Here is a 17,079-nt window from a genome sequence, read left to right as displayed (position 1 = left end):
TTCTATCTATAGGCTAAAACCATTCTGAAGGCATTCCTTGAAGATTCAGGCTACGGTATCCAGGATCTGAAGAGTTTCCATCTGGTTGGACTTGGTTCTATTCTTTGTGCTATGGACACCACTGAAATTCCACTTATAAAGACCTCAGAATTCAGGTAACCAAAATGCAAGTGTAAAAAATGGCAAATGTTCCATTTACCTACCCATTCACTATTCCATCCATGCATGCATGCATGCATGCATCCATTCATCCCCATCCATCCATCCATCCATCCATCCATCCATCCATCCATCCATCCATCCAGATGATCTCCACTTTCTTATCTTTGCCCTCTTTCTGGGCTAAAGTTGGCACTGGGACTCACTGGATCTCATCTAGGTGCTGAGATTATGTATCCTCTGTGTACTGCTTTATGACTGGGGAATCCCCCAGACTCACCAGATTCCTCCTCTCTACCCAGGACAGTGGTAGCCAGAATTGGGACGCTGCTCTGCAGCACTCCCGTCTTGGCTGAGTTTAAGAAGAAAGCGGAAATTGTATTTGGGAGACCCACCGAGTGGACCAGCTCCATCTTGCAGGAACTTGGGACCATCACAGGTAAGAGGTCCCTGAGCACATTCCCTCTCTTTAAGTTGAAAACTGGGACTAAAATAAAATATAATGGAACAAAATAACAATTCTTAGTCTCATTGAAGTAAACAAGAAGGACTTACAGTAGAAACTGGATGTCAAGACTTAAGTTGCAGGGACAGTGCCCACAAGTCTACATTTTAAATGAGCCCTCTTGGGGATTCTTGTGTATGCCATAGTTCCAAAAACACTGGTCTAGAATGTGATTTGACTGGCCCCTAAAGTGTGTAAATGAACCTCCTTCTTGGTATACGCCCCACTATAGGAGGCCAATCAGGGCTAATGTGACCCACATATTTTCCTGAGTTGATTAAGGAACTAGATTCCCTAGTTGCCTTTCTGGCGACCTAAGGAATGGTGCTTTCCTAGGAATCACTGATCTGTATGTTATACAGAACCCTCTACAGCACTGTGGAGTTTTGGCAGTTTGAGTCCAACACTCGTGATTTCTTTTCTCCCTAGCCGGGTTAACTAAGGCAGAGCTCCGAGTGCTCGACAAGGAACTGATGCCTCACTTCAAACCCTCAGCCATAAGATGCCTGCCTGGTGAGACGTTCAAAGTAGGTGCTCATTTCTTCAGGGAGAGATGGGTGTTGTGGGAACTCATTCTGCCGATAGCTTTTGGGTACCGGCTTTAGGGTGTGGCCTTGTGTGCTACCTGAGGACTGATACGCTCGGGGGTAAGAACCCAATAGATGGGAGCTCAGTCTGACTTCAGATCCTACAGGGAAACCAGTGCCAGACCTGGTTTCTTGGGGGCTTTCAGCCAGCTCTTTCTTTTTAGGGTCATAGAAGATCAGCCTGTCCACTGTGGATTCTCACATGATACCTTGAGGTGTTTTTTAAAGACATTCTTTTTTTCCCCTCAAATTTCCATTTTATCTTATTATTCTTTTTAGCCCCCTTCCTTTCATAGCCCCTGATATGGAGTTTCTATTTCTGCTGTTGTGATTAGTTCCTAAATCCTTGCACAAAGCCCCCAGGTATATTTCAGAACTCAGAAGGTTCCAGGTTTTGTAAAGGTCACCCCAGTGTCCCAACACCTCTAGCGGTGTCTGAGGGAGCATTCACAAGCGAACACATTTTCCGGGAAGACACCTGTGACAAGTCTCACTAAATACACTATAAATAGCCTCCTGTCAGCATAGGTCAACCTCTGCTAGTTTGTCTTAAGCTTTCAGTTTTTCGAGCTCGTGGACTTTGGATCTGCAGACAGGGATCACAGTGCTGGGAACACTTCTTTTGCAGCGAGCTGATATCGATAGGTTTCTGTTGACGGGAGGAAGAGTGTGAGGAGGCCCATGATGGCACACGTGAGCTACTATGGAACACGCCAGAGGGGCCTGACTCAGTAGAAGGAAGGGAAGCAGAGTGCCAGTAAGCATCCTTGCTTCCTTCCCACGAGCAAGATGAGGAGAGGTTTGTGGGAACAGTCTTCTCTCATGAGATGGGGGCGGCCTTGGTGTTTTTATGGGTGTGTTTGTGTGTGCATACTTGTAGAGACCAGAGGACAACATTGGGTGTTGTTTCTTTGTTGCTGTCCACCTTTTTATTTAAAAATTAAAATTAATCATTTAAGTGTGTGTGTATGCGTGCACACACATGTGCACGTGCAGATGTGTGAGCACCATGGTGTGAAGGCAGAAGACAACTTGAATCTATTGGTCTCTCCTCCTACCATGTTGTCCTGGGAACCAACTCCAGTGTTCAAGCTTGGCAGCAGGTGCCTTTACCTTGCTAAACTATCTTATTGGCCTCCCCCCTTTCCTTTTAAAACTTTTCATCTTGGGGGGCTGGAGAGATGGCTCAGAGGTTAAGAGCATTGCCTGCTCTTCCAAAGGTCCTGAGTTCAATTCCCAGCAACCACATGGTGGCTCACAACCATCTGTAATGAGGTCTGGTGCCCTCTTCTGGACAGTAGGCATACACACAGACAGAATATTGTATACATAATAAATATTAAAAAAAACTTTTCATCTTGTTTGTGCGGGTGTTTTGCCTGCATGTATGTCTGGGCACCACGTATGTGCAGTGCCCGAGGAGATCAGAAGAGGGCGTTGTCTCCCCTGAGACTGGAGTTACAGATAGCTGTGAACCACCTTGTGGGTGCTGTGAATGGAACCCTGTGTCCTTCGGAAGAGAAGTAAATACTCTTAGCTGCCAGGCTCCACGCCTTGAGACAGCATCCTTCACTGGTTAATCCAGATATGAAGGGCACACTTGTGATCTGGATCTTGAGTTGTACTGACTGGTTTTGTGTGTCAACTTGACACACGTTGGAGCCATCAGAGGAAGGAGCCTCAGCTGAGGAAATGCCTCGTTGAGATTCAGTTTAAGGCATTTTCTCAATTAGTGATCAAATGGGGGAGGGACCAGGGCATGGTGGGTGGGTTGATGCTATCCCTGGGATACTGGTCCTGGGTTCTCTAAGAAGATGGGCTGAGCAAGCCATAGGAAGCAAGTCGCTAAGCAGCACCTCTCCATGGCCTCTGCATCAGCTCCTGCCTCCAGGATCCTGTCCTATTTTTTGTTCCTGCCCTGACTTCCTTCTGTGATGAACAGCAATGCTGAAGTGTAAGCCTAATAGACCCTTTCCTCCCCAACTTGTTCTTTGGTCATGGTGTTTTGTTGCAGCAATAGAAATCCTAATTAAGACACTAGTCTAGGGTTCAGCAAAAGGCTTAGATGGGCTAATGAACAAGGGAAGTAATTGCCTTTGTCTCCCCAATGCTGGGATACTGACTGAGCTGACTCCCCAGCCTTTTCTGTTTTGGAGTTAATGTCTTAATATATTGTTCAATTTGCTTAAGCTTGGTATGTAGCCCAGGCTGGCCTCAGACACCATCCCCTGGCTAAACCTCATGATTGCTAGAATTACAGCCATGGGCTACTATTCTTAACTCAGCTTTGGCGCTTTTGCTTTCTGGGTGACCTGGGGATGCATTCTGTCCACCACACTGGGATGCTGGACATGGGGAAATAAACAGCTGTCCCCAAGGCCACTGCATTAGTTACTTGTCCTGTTGCTGTGACCAAAAAAATAAAAAAAAAAATGGCAGAAGCAAATTAAGGAAGGAGGTGTTTGTCTCACTCAGGGCTTAGTGGGTGCAGTCCAGCATGGCTGTGCCAGACAGGAAGCAGCAAGGCTAGGATACAATTCTCAGGGCCCACTAGTACTATATATCCAGTGGCCTTCTTGCACAAGATAGGCCCTGAGTCTCAAAGGTGTGTTCAAACACAGGAACTGGTGAGGGACATTTCTGACTCAAACTATTCTAGCCACTGAGCAAATTCCTCCTTCTTCTCTGGGCAGATGGCATTGGGGAGGCCATGAATCATGGCCTTTTCTGAGTACTTCCCTCTGATCATGTTTGGAGGATAGTTGGGGTAGCTTCCTTGTTCAGGCAGTTGCTTATTCTGGAAATTTCTATTTCAACTACATCATGACAGGCTCCAGGATAGGTGCATCTGGGTCTGTAGAGTCTCTGGTGAAGAGGTTATAGCATAGGGTCAGGAGAGAGGCTGGAGAGACAGGCAGGACTCCCAGCCGGAAGGTGTTATTGCTGTGTTCAGAAGACTGGACTCCATCCTAGGCTCATAAGCAGAAGGATTTGATTTCAGAAAGCCGCTTCTTGGAAGGAGTGAAGTAAGTGACCACTAGGAAAGGAAGGGACAAAGGAACAGAAGCTTGTGAATTCCTAACTTTTTGGGGTGCTTTAAAACAGGCTCTTCTGCCCTGTCATCTAATCCTAGTCTCCCTGGAGCGAGCCACCAAGTCCTTTTGAAACTGTGTGACTTCAGAAAATATCTTGTTCGCAGCCCTGAAGTCACAGGGCACGCAGCAGAGCACGCTTCTGCTGTCCACGGCAGTATTAACAGAAAATCGCTGCTCTTGCCTGCTTCTGAGCTATCGGGATTCATCCGAGACGATTCCGACAGTTATGCCAAAGGAACAGGGACTGGCCTTGGGGGTGAGTTCTCGGAGTCACCTCAAAGCAAGTCCAGAAGCCGAGGGAGGTGATATAACTTGCTGGAGATCACACAGCTGTTATGCGCTCGGATTCAGGCTGGAGCTGCCTTCATCAGTATTTTCTCTGGTGTAAAGGTCACTAACAGCACTCATGTGGAAAACCAAGATCCCCTTTAATATATCTAGTTACTTCAAGGTAAAAGTCTCAGTTCGGAGCTAGAATGGCTTAATATCCCTGAACACTTTTACATAATCTCCCATATTTTTCAAGAGGCCAGACGTTCTGCTGCTGTTGGTGGACAAATCGAACAGGGGTTCCAATATCGTTTCTATTTAATGCTTGCTTACGGTCACAGTACAAGGGTATGACAAAGTCATGAAGTTCTGAGCAGATAAAGGAGGTTTGGAAGATCCAGAGAGGGTGTGCAGAGGTCTGTCCCGACTTTCCTGCCTGCAGGAGCTGTCGACGGAGCAGATCGCTTCCTTGGGTCCTCAGAACGCTGCCTCGGTGACCAACTCCCAGCGACTGCAGCTCAGCTCAGCACAGTTGCAGAGCCTCCAGTGGGCACTAGATGGCGCCAAGACTCACTCCTGGCAGGATGATCTTGTGAGTGCCGGCTCTACCTCCACTGGGTCCCCAACAGGTGAGCAGCCCTTGCCTAAGCCACCCTGAAAGGTGGGGAGGCTTCCATGATTGAGGATGGAGGTTTGATAGACATTGGGTATTTGCTCTCAAAGACTAGTCCAGAGTTCCAGCCAAGCTTTCTTTGAATACTGTCTTTAAAAGACTTCAGATTCCCTGGGTGTGGCCCAGAATCCACCGAATCAGAATCTATCAGGACTAAATTCATTTCAATGGCTCCTTTACCTGCCTACTTGCTGTCCAGTATTAATCCACCACTGCATAGCTCTTTGGTACCTACTGTGTTCTAAGTCTGCCGTAGGGGCTGAGAATGTGATGCAAGTAAGGCAGGCAAGGCCTTAGCCAATAAGAGCTCAAAGCCATGGAGTAGGGAGGCAATGATGGAGACTGGGGGCTAAGCAAGATCAGGAGGAGGGAGCAAAAGAGGGAGGAAGGGAGGGAGGGAGAGAGGGAAGAAGGGAGGAAGGGAGGGAGGGAGGGAAGGAGGGAGGGATGGACAGTTCCACAGAGCAGATGCCCTTACCCCTGACACTACAGCTTTCTCTTCTGACTCCTGCCAACTCCTCTCCTCTGCCCATCCACTCTCACACCTTCCTGACTCCTGTCTCGAGTGAGTACCACCTTTGGTCTAGCTGTGGCTCTGTACTTCTGGGGAGACAGTTTAGAGCAAGGCAGACGCACCATCCTCGCCTTCACAAACTCAGTCACATGAGGGTGAGAGAGGACAGTGCGGTGTGCCTCTGAGGCAGTGTGCTAGAGAGAGGGAGATGGAGGTAGGCTGGACCCCGAGTAGGGAATAGCACCTGAAACTCCAGACTAGAACGAGAATGTGATGCTTAACTCGGACTCCTTTCTCTTTCTTCCTCCCCCCATCTCCCTCCCTCCTCTTTCTTTCAACCCCATGTTTTTTCCTCTCTTTCCACTGAAGATGTCAAAATTGAGACTTAACAATTTCTGTAGCTACAAGTGATATACTTATTATATTTTGCAAAATTTCACTGAAACATAGAATGCATATGGCATTTTGTATGATGATACACAAAATGGGTAAGGTATATAGCTTTAAACACATAAGACCTGAGAGTGATGTGGTGAGCCGTTCCCTTTTGTCTCCCGTCTCCCAGTTTCCCAGTTCCTCTCTCCAGGGGCAACCGACTTTGCCAGTGCCTGGTGTATTTGTCTACATAGTCTGTTCATACACAAACAAGTCAGGCCTACACAAGCCTTGCACTTTCGGTACAAGGGCTTACTGTACCCTTGCTCTGCACCCTGCATTTTGGATCTGATGATACCCCTCAGGGGCATCCCACACCCTATGTGGGAACTGGACAAAGGCTGAGCCTTGGATCTCTAACAAGACCTGCAGAGATTCTCTGTATAATTAGGCTATCTCGTTTACTGTTACTAATAATGCAGCTATGCAGCCTGCATCTGTCCCAGTGGCAAGTACACTTCTAAGTTAAGAAACATTGCCAAATCCTCTGCAGAGAGGAAGGGACCTGTTCTCTCTCGAAATAACATCAGAAAGGGACAAGACCCTACATGCCCTTCCTCCATTTACCCCACAGCCATTCAGTGACCGCTTTTTTTTGGGGGGGAGGTATGATCCTTTCTCCTTCTCTTGTTTCTTAAATACTGGGGGATGGGGGAGTGATGCTTAGATGTAGATTCCAGGGCCTCCCCAAGAGTTCCTGAATCAGTATGCCTAGCAATGCATCTAGGCATCTGTAACTTGGAAAAGCTCTTTGACTCCTTTGATTAAGGTGGGCTTGGCACATGTGGAGTCACAGTCACATGATCCCATTCTGTTCCCGTCCCTCCATCGCTCCCATTTAAGGGATGAAGAAATGGAGGTTTGCAGCGAGAGGTCCCATTGCAGAGAGAGAAATGCAGGGAGCTGGGCACGATACATCCATTGTCTATGGTCCTCAGCAACTTCACAGGCCTTCCTGCCCTGTGTTTGTTTTCAGGAGAGCCCACCTCCCAAGGTCTTTGGCTTGGCTGTCCCCTGCTACTTCTGATGGCCAAGTCCCTATGCTGAGTGACCTGTTTGTTGCTGCAGGAAGCTGGTGACGTATACAGAGGGAAGGTGCTTCAGACTGTGGGAGACCTTTACCTGAAGAGCCTCAGAGAGGGCATTAGAAAAATAATTATTAAAAATCATCTTACAATTTCTTAAGCCAGTTTGTGTCCCTAGGGGGGAGAGAGAGAGAGAGAGAGAGAGAGAGAGAGAGAGAGAGAGAGAGAGAGAGAGAGAGAGAGAGAGATGCTCTTTTAGCCAGGGCATGATCTGGTTTCCAGTCTGGCTTGATTTCCCTTCCCTGAAGCACCAGGGTTGTGTTGGAGTTCTCCTTTGACACTTAGCTGGACTGAAATAAATGAATCTCTCAACAGAAGCCAATATTCCTGCCTGATTGCTGCAACTAATTGATGTTTTGGTGGGCATCACATTGCTTGGAAATTAAAACATTTAACATGGCTCAACATTAAATCAATTCCTAAATACATTTTCCAGATGTTCCTATTTCCTCGGGAATCAGCGGAGTTAAGTTAACCTTTTTAAACGTTTTTATTTTGGGCAGAGGGCATGGTTTTCAGCTGCTCTGGGCTTTGGCAAGTGGGTTGAAATAAAAAGAAATAAAAATATATTGGGTGTGTCAGTCATTGAAGCAATTTCTGATCAGTGTGGAAAACTCAGCCCCTCCCCTCCCCCCACTTGATCCTCCTGGGATGACTTATTTCTAGAATTGCCCGGTTCTATTGGTCTTACGGACAAGAAGCCAGAGCAGTGGAAAGAGTGGGGCGGCATTGGTCCTTACCACCTACTGGAAGCTATACCATTTGCAAGGTGACTGTTGAGCCACTTGGTATGTTGGCCTTTTCTTTTGGGCCACCAACCAGCTCCCCAATCATTACGCAGAGATGTAGTTTTGAATGCTCAGCCTATCTCAGGCATGGTTCTTACTAGCTCTTTTGACTTAAATTAACCTGTTTCTCTTTATCTGCCTTTCGCTGGCTCTTTTTACCTTTTCTTATTTTCTTGCTGCCTCTATGTCTGTCTGGCTTGCGGCTGCCTAGATTTTTGACCAGGGCATGTCCTTCTTTCTCTCCTCCTTCTTCCCTCGTTCTGCTTTTTCTCAAGCCTAGGTTTCTCCTCCTATTTATTCTCTCTCCCTGCCAGCCTTGCCTATCCTTTCTCCCGCCTAGCTATCGACCCTTCAGCTCTTTGTTAGACCAATCAGGTGCCTTAGGCAGGCAAGGTGAAACAAATGCAACACATCTGTACAGAATTAAACAAATTCAGCACAAACAAGTGTAACAGGTCTTTACATCACATCGTTAAACAAATGCAGCATAAACAAATGTAAAACACTTGACAAAGTTAAAGTAATATTTTACAACATAAACAAATGTAACACATCTTTGCCTAGTTAAAATAATATTCTATAACAACCTGTCATTCCTCATTGTTAAGTTGGGAGCGTAGATCCCAGCCCCCTTGCATCTATCCCAGTCCCCAGGCCTGAGAGTTGTATTGGTCTGAACTCCAAATCCCAGCATGCCAGGGCCTGACCCCCGGGGGGGGGGTCAGGGCCAGTCCCACAGAGTATTCAAATGAACTCCCAAAAGAGGATCAAGTGGTCTCTTTTCCTTCCTCCTGGTGGTCACATTCATGGCCTTCAGGTTTCTCCTGAGGGGGGGGCACCCAAGAGCGCAGGAATCCTAGTAAACTTGGATATCTCTTAATTCGGCTTGTTTTGATTTGGCTTAATTGGGAATTTGCATTGGCAGAGAGCTTGCGTTAGGAAAAAATCCTAACACTCATGTGGTAAGTGGGGGGAATCCTGGATCTCTCTCTCAAAAGTTATTTATTTTCATTTTGTGTGTGTGAATATTTTGCCTGTTTGTATGTCTGTGCTCATGGATGTCCCTAGTACCCGTGGTAGGCCAAAGGGGAAACTGCATCCCCTATCACTGGATCTGTGATGCCATTGTGGTGGTTTGAATGGAAATGGCCTCCGTAGATGACTAGGGTTTGGCATTATTAGAGGTGTGGCCTTGTTGGAGGAAGTGTGTCACGGGAGGTGGGCTTTGAGGTCTCAGAAGCTCACCGTAGTGGCTCACTCTCTTCCTGTTGCCTGCCAATCCAGATGTGGAACTCTCAGCTCCTTCTCCAGCACCATGTCTGCCTGCATGCTGCTGTGCTTCCCGCTGTGATGATAATGGACTAAACCTCTGAAACTGTTAGCCAGCCCCAATTAAATGTTTTTCTTATTTAGGGTTGCCATAGCTGTGTGTCCCTTCGCAGCAAAAGAAACCCTAACTAAGACAGCCACCTTGTGGACTGTCTGCAAGAGCAGCAAGTGCTCCTAACCACTATCTCTCCACCCCCTATCTTGGGTTACTCAGTGAGTCCTTAATAGGCGGTCCCCTTTGGAGATGGGAGGAGAGACAGTGTGGGCCTCCCAAAGCCTGTGGTTGTTTCCTATGAGGCTGAGGGAATCCTGCAGAGGGCGCCGTTGTAAATGCTGGCGACTGTCATCCATGGTTACATGGAAAACCAGAAGACTACCATGGGGCAGATGTGCCATTTGCTTTTTTTCCCTCCTGGTGGGGAAGTGGGAGCAAATGCTTCTCCCCAAGCACAGATTGCTTCATGGACAGCAGCAGTCCCCTGTTTCAATGCGTCAGACCAGCTGTGTGGACAGGCACGAGCATGTGGCTTAGCGGAGCCTCTTCAGACAGGCCTTAGTGCCACCAGCTCGCTCCACTTCCTATGGCCTTGGCTATCCTGGAAAACTAAAGACAAACAATAAAATCCCTCTCTCGGCATCTCTCTATGTGTGTGGGTGCATGTATGTGCAGGTGTGTACTCATGTGTAAACTTGTATGTGCATGTGGAGGCCAGAGACCAACCTTGGGTGTCTCCCTCAATCGCTGCCAACTGTGTTTTTGAGACAGGGTCTCTCAGTGGAACTCACAATTTTGCCAGGACGACTGGCCAGTGAGCTCCAGGGACCTGCTGTTTCCACCTCCCTAGAGCGAAGATTACAAGTTTGAGACACCACAACTGAATTTTATTTTATTATTTTTAATTTCTGTTGCTTATTTTTTAATTAAAAAATTAAAATTACAATATAATCCCATCACTCTCTCTTCCGTTTCCTCCCTATGCTTTTCGTTCTATTAAAAAAAAAGGTGGGGTTCTAGGGATTGAATTCAGGTAAGACATGGCAAGCAGTGTCTTGACTGAGCTACCTGTCTGGCACCCTCTGTTTGTGTGTATGCATGTGTGCGTACGTGCATGTGTGTGAGCATGTGTGTTTGAGACAGGGTCTCACTATGTAGACCAGGCTAGCCTCAAACTCCCAGTTCTGCTCTGCTTACTTTGTGACTTTTGCGAGTCATCCTCAGTTTTGATCACTGATTTCTGACCTTCCTGGTCGCCCTTCCCCTCTGGATGATCATGACTCCCCATGGAGAGCCCACTTCATCAGGCTTCTGCTGTATTACTGGCTTATCTCACTGTCATCAGGACCTGACTGGGCGTGTCCTGAGATGATGCCCCTCTGCAAGACAGGGGAGCTGAGCCCCCAGGAGGTTAAGGAGCTCCCTTCCCTTTTAGTAGGGGGTTGGATCTTGACTTCTTCACCTCTGTGCGGTGCTGCCTCTGGAATGGGCAACTTTAACTCCTCTAATAAGTTAGATCAGAGAGAGATTCTGTAAATCCCTTCACCTCCTCTCCTGGCAGAAGGCCAGCTCGCCTCACAGCACAGATAATTGGTGATGGCCTCAGGCAGAAAGACAAATCTAGCTTGTGCCCTGCAGGACCCCTGGGGTGTCAGACTGAAATGCCTAGTCCCTCGCATGCAGAGACGCAGTAGGTCATACTGGCAAGTGCTGTCCCATTCACCTTGCAATGTCAGCCTACCCAGTGGACTCCCATCTCCCCCTTCTTAACAGGTTTGTAGTTAGAGGCAGACAGGGATGGATGGAGGTCGTTTGCTCTCAGTGAAGGGTATGCCGCTGGCCATGGTTCTGACTGGGCAGGACCATGCCTTCCTGGTTGTTAGCCATCTTGAATATCACCCAGTTGATCTTTTTGCAGACATCCACTTTTAGGCTACTCAGATGCTGGGCCTTGGCTTGTTCTGGGCTGGACTGGCAGTCTTATGCAGCTTCAGCCTGCCAGTGAATGGAGTTTGAGTTCAGCTTTTTTCCTCTAGTTCTGGTACCCAGGGGGTCAGCCACAGAAACAGTGACAGGTTGTTCTGTATGTATGAGGGCAGGTGACTTGGCTTTGTTGAAGAAGTGCTGCCATGGTGAAAGTGACAAGTTCATATCAAGCAGTAGCCATTTCTTTGACCTTAGGAGTACTTAGTCCTTGGGGCTGGAGAGATAATCCAGAGGACAAGAGCCACCTGTTGCTTTGGCAGGGGACCCAGGGACAGTCCCAGCACCTACATGGTGACTCACAAGCATCTTCAACTCTGTTTGCAGAGGGTTAAACACTCTCTCTGTCCTCCAAAGACACTAGGCCCACATGTGATACACAGTTAGATATTTGGGAAAGCATTCAAGAACATAAAACTAAAAATTAAGGGAGTACTTTGTCATCTCTATATATCTGCTGAAGTCTCACTTAAGGAAGAATTCTGTGGGCTAGTTATGGCGACCTGCACTTGTAATCTCAGTACTCCAGAGGCCAAGGAAAAGAACTAAGTTCAAGGTCAGCCTATATAGTGGGATCCTATTTCAAAAAATCAGTAAGAAGTCAGGCCACACAGCATGCTTGGTTGAGACATCTCTAGAGTGTGGCCTGGAAATCATTCCCATCTGCAAATCCATTTTGGATGTCTGGTGATTTTGGAGACTCTTCAGTCCCCACGGGCAGTTCATCATGTGCCCCCTCTACACTGCATCAGGTGCTGGCTGGTCCAGAAGAGGAGCTGAGTTTTCAACCCATGGGCATATCTGCAATTACTGGTAAGCTGATCGTATTTACTTTCACCTCTTTCTGGACTTGGATGAGGCAGTTGGAGGCACCAATGACATGTGGAGCACGGTGGAGCTGTCAAGAGAGATTTGATGTGGGGAATTCCTTCTAGTCTCTAAGAGTTGCTGGCACTTCCTCTTTGTAGTGCCTCACACCGTGCTCCAACCATCCTGCCTGCTCCCTTCATCAGGTCACACGCACGCAAGCTGTTGGCCCCAGACTGTGATTCTGTAAGGTGTAGTGTCTCATTAGATGAGTCTATGTCCCCACCCAGGTAAATCTGAGTCTTGGTCACTGTGCTGTGAACAGACAGGACATAGTCAGGTACAACTTTTAAATGTGCATGCCTCAGGTAACTTTGTGGGAAGGGGCGCATAGAACAGAAATAAACTCAGTCAGGTCTAACTCAGCTAACCTCAGCCAATGAAGCCTCAGCTAACCCCAATCTCCATCATGCGGCTAGCATCGGTTCTTTGCACAGGGAAGGCCCTTTCCTGTTTCCAGGTAAATGATACACTTGATCTCTTGACTTGCCGTCCTACCATCTGCCCAGTACCAGGGGCCTACTCATTAAACTCCTCTGCCTCCAAAAGTTCTGTACAACTCGATAGCTGTCCTTCACTATCCCCATACCCAATTAGTTCCCTTCTCTAAGTTTACAGGCCCTAGAAATCAGGTCTCGAGGGAAACTAGGTTAGAACTCATGCTTCGAACATGAAAGTTCTGCATGCTTTGCCAGAACAGACTTTGTATCTGAAACCCCACTGAGCTATTCCATCCAGAACACTCACTGTTCCAACAATCAGTCCCTCAGCCTCTGGAGATTTGATTTTTATTCAGCACTTAGGGTAGAGGGGGAAATAAGCTGGCTAGCCATCTTGAAATGGTGGAGAGAGAAACTGTATAAAGCAGTGGAATTCGGAAATGAACCGAGAGTGCTAGCTAGACGGCCCAATCAGTAAAGCGTTAGCTTTGCAAGCTCAAGACCTGAGTCTGACTCCCAGAATCCAGGTAAAAAGAGCAAGTCCAACTATTTAGAGGGCCGGATGGAGACCTTAGTTCACAAAACAAAACTTAAGGTAGACAGCACCAGAGGAGGAATTAAAATTAAACTTGAGGTTGTTTTTTTGACTACAACATGCAAGTGCACGTGTCATAAATACACACACACACACACACACACACACACACACAGAGAAACAGACAGAGAGACACACAGAGAAACCCAGAGACCCAGAGAGAGGCAGAGGCAAAGATATATATATATATATGTATATGTATATATATATATACATATACATATATATATATATATGTAGAGAGAGAGAGAAACACAGAGACACAGAGAAAGACAGGGACAGAGAGACAGAGGGAGGGAGGGAGGGAAGGATGGAAGGAGAGGTAAACTGAGAAAATGCAGTTAATAAATGGTAGTGATGGAGCTGGAAATGTGTCTCAGCAGTTAAGAGCACTTATTGTTTGTTCTTCCAGAGGATTCGAGTTTGGTTCTCAACACCCATGTCAGCTACTAACAAACAACACACAGTCCAGTGTTCTTGTTACCACTGCAGGCAGGCAGGCAGGCAGGCACGCACGCACGCACGCACACACACACACATACACACACATGTAAAAAAATACTCTTAATACTTAATATGGGGTATCCCCCCCCTCCAGTTAAGAGTTCTGTTGCTGAGCCACACCCTCATTCCTTCCAAATAGTTTTTTCCTGTGAATGTCTCTGATCGGCCTTGCAGGGTGCTACCCAAGGAAATCTTAGCCTTTAATTTAGACCTGGTGTATCTGAGTCTGATGGGTTAAAGGGCCCAAACTTCATTTCCACACAAATGACAAAGTAGCGAAATAATGCCGAGAGCCCTGCACACGTCCGGAAGAAGACAGTGAGTTTGCCCCTCGCTCCTGAGCTCTTCTTTCCTGGGAATTAGGTTTCAAGGGTGTGAGTGGTACCCACATTTGCATTGTGGTCTGCTAGCTCAGCTGGGCAGATTCTTCCAGTCCTCCAGGGCAGCCAGTGGCATCTTTTATTCACCTTTCTCCTGATTTAGCAGCATCAAGGACAAGTATTCTGGTGTCCAGGAGGGGCCTGTATTCTCATGTGGCAGGAGTTTGTTTACAGGACAGTCCAGCTACCATCAAGTCGGATCTTGTAGCTGGCATCCGCAGCGCCCCGTTGTGTGGCTTGTCAGGAAGACCCCTCACGCACTCGCGCAGGCGCAGTGGTCTTTGTCCTTGTTGGTGTACAGCCAGGAATTTAGCTCCCGTAACCGTCTCTGTAATCAGGCACCCACACTAAGCTGGTGAAGTGTCTGCTACAGCAGTGAAAGCAAAGCGGTGCTAGGAACTAATATGTGTTGATGTTGAGCCCCTCGAATATCCTACGAGACTTCTTCGGCCCCCTCTGTTCCTATTCCTCTACTCTTCAATCATTTTTTTGTCTTTGTTATTTATTTGTTCTTCATTTTTGCTTTAGTTTTCTTTTCCTTTTGAGACTGGGTTTTTCTGTATAGCCAAGGCTGCCCTGGAACTCGCTCTATAGACCAGGCAGACCTTGAGCTCAGAGATCCACCTGCCTCTGTGTCTGGAGTGCTGGGACTAAAGGCATGTGTCACCACACCAGGCTTCTCAAATCATTCTTGTGTTATGCTAAAGGCTTTCCTTTTAGGGCTCAGTCCTGTACCTATGAACAATGCTTCTAGGTTTGAGTAGGAGTACAGTAATTCCTTACCCTTGATTTTAGTTACCTATGGTCCAAAAAACATGAGATTTAAAATTCCTGAAATAAACAATTCATAGCCTTTAAATTGTGTAGTGTTCTGCAAGGCATAGGACCTTGTGCTGACCTATTCTATCCTGCCCAGGATGCTGACTATCCTCTTGCCCAGCTATGGTATTTATGCTGCGTATGACACCTACCTATTACTCACCAAGTACCCATTTTGGTTACTAGACTGATTGTAGTGACGTCATCGTGACTGTGTTCAAGGATTACTTATTTTACTCAGTGAAGCAAGAACGAGAGTAGCAACGCTGGCAAATGGGATCTGTCAGAGAGAAGCCATGGAAAGTCCCGGAAAGTCAAAAGCTCAGATGTTATTTTGAGCAAAAAATAAAAAAAAATGCATAGCCATGACTTTTATTATTCTGTGTTTCTATAACTGTTCTAGTTTATTAGTATTAATTACTGTCAGCCTCATATCATGTCCGATGTATAGATTTAACCTGCTGCACAGGTATGCATGCCTCAGCAACACAGTGCATGTATGGTTTGTTCTGCTTCCACTTTGGACATGACGATGCAGCTTCAGGCATTTACTGGGGCGTGTCTCCTTGCTAGGCTCTGAGAATTCTCTCTTGGTAGATGTGGAAGGGTAGATATCAAGAGTGGAGACTTGCTATGGTTTAGACTTTAAAAGTCTTCATGTTTGAAGGCTTTGTCCCCAGCTGTTGGTGCTATTGAGAGGCAGTGGTGGCCTCTAGGAGGCAGGATCAGTTGGGGTACGCCACTGAAGAGGATATTGGGGGTATGCCACTGAAGAGAAGATTGGGGGTACGCCACTGAAGAGGATATTAGGTCTTCTAGTTTTCTTTCTCTTTGTTTCCTAGACACCATGTGGTGAACAGCTTTGTTTGCCATGGGTTCCCTAACATAATATGCTGTGTGTCATAGGCCCAAAGACAAGGGCCAAGTGGCCATGCACTGAAACCTCTGCATCCATGAGCCCAAAGGAAGCTTTCTTTCCATGAGTTATCCGCCTGATTTATTTTGTCGCACTGAGGAAAGCCGACTTACACAGGACTGTTCGCACTGAGGAAAGCTGACTTACACAGGACTGTGACCCTCCTTAGCACATTGCCAGAAGCCGCTTTAGTTCTCCACAGAAGATTATCATTCCACAAGCAGTTTGTGTGGAGGTCGGGAAGATGGACCTGTCTGTTAAGTGTTTGCTGTGCAAGCATGGAGACTCAAATCTGGATTCCTACTGTCTACATGAAAAGCCAGGCATGGCCTGTGTCTGCAATACCAGTCCTGGGAAGGCAGAGACAGGCAGATCTCTAGGGCTTGTGGGAAAGCTGCTTCAGGTGAATTGGTGAGCTCAGGGTTAGTGAGAGACCTCGTCTCAAAAAAATAAGGTAGAGAGAGACCAAGGAAGATTCTGAACATCAACCTCTGGCCTCTGCACATCCCATATCGGCAGGCATAGACATGCACACATACATGCACGCATGAACGCACACACAGGCAAACATGCACACATGCAAACACACATGCAAACACACACATGCAAACACACACATGCAAACACACACACATGCAAACACACACACAAACATACACACATGCAAACACACACACACATGCATATATATGCCCCCCAATTTCTACTGAATTTCTCCATGCAAATTTGAACACCAGATTTCAGAAGCTATAGTGTCTGTTCATACCTTGAAGAGGTTTTTACGACCTCTGCCATTTGAAAAAGCCCCGAGTACATTATCTGGCTTTTTATTTAGATTTTGGATAATTCCTGCCTTACATCTCTAAATTGTTCTGCCCTCTTGTCACCTTTGCTTGTCCAGGGAGCCTGGTTAAGCTACTTAGCTTCTGGTGTCCAGCTGAGATGGGCTAGCAGGACCCAGGAGCAGGTTAGAGGGTAAAAGGAGACAGCAGCGTCTCTTTTCCTTCAGCTTCCCCCTGACAGAGAGGGGTGGGGGCTTAGATCCCCTTGAAGGTCTCTGCTTTTGTTGAACAGCTCTCTCTCTCTTTCCTTCCTTCCTTCCTTCCTTCCTTCCTTCCTTCCTTCCTTCCTTCCTTCCTT

The 17,079-nt window shown here is 47.0% G+C and overlaps 1 protein-coding gene across 1 annotated transcript in view; it reads left to right on the top strand.

Moving 5' to 3' along the window:
* Nucleotides 1–7,285, top strand: part of Otoa (otoancorin) — an 82,144-nt gene extending 74,859 nt beyond the window's left edge. The window contains exons 25-29 of the mRNA XM_005351171.2: nt 13–155; nt 462–598; nt 1,094–1,191; nt 5,059–5,245; nt 7,215–7,285. Of these exons, the coding sequence (XP_005351228.1) occupies nt 13–155; nt 462–598; nt 1,094–1,191; nt 5,059–5,245; nt 7,215–7,285 (636 nt within the window). The remainder of the gene's footprint in view (nt 1–12; nt 156–461; nt 599–1,093; nt 1,192–5,058; nt 5,246–7,214) is intronic.
* Nucleotides 7,286–17,079: the final 9,794 nt, after the last annotated feature.

The sequence above is a fragment of the Microtus ochrogaster genome, chromosome 8 (genome assembly GCF_000317375.1).
Source record: "Microtus ochrogaster isolate Prairie Vole_2 chromosome 8, MicOch1.0, whole genome shotgun sequence".
Lineage (NCBI taxonomy): Eukaryota > Metazoa > Chordata > Mammalia > Rodentia > Cricetidae > Microtus > Microtus ochrogaster.
The sequence above is the reverse complement of the archived record's forward strand: the minus strand, read 5'-3'. Positions and strand labels throughout refer to the sequence as shown.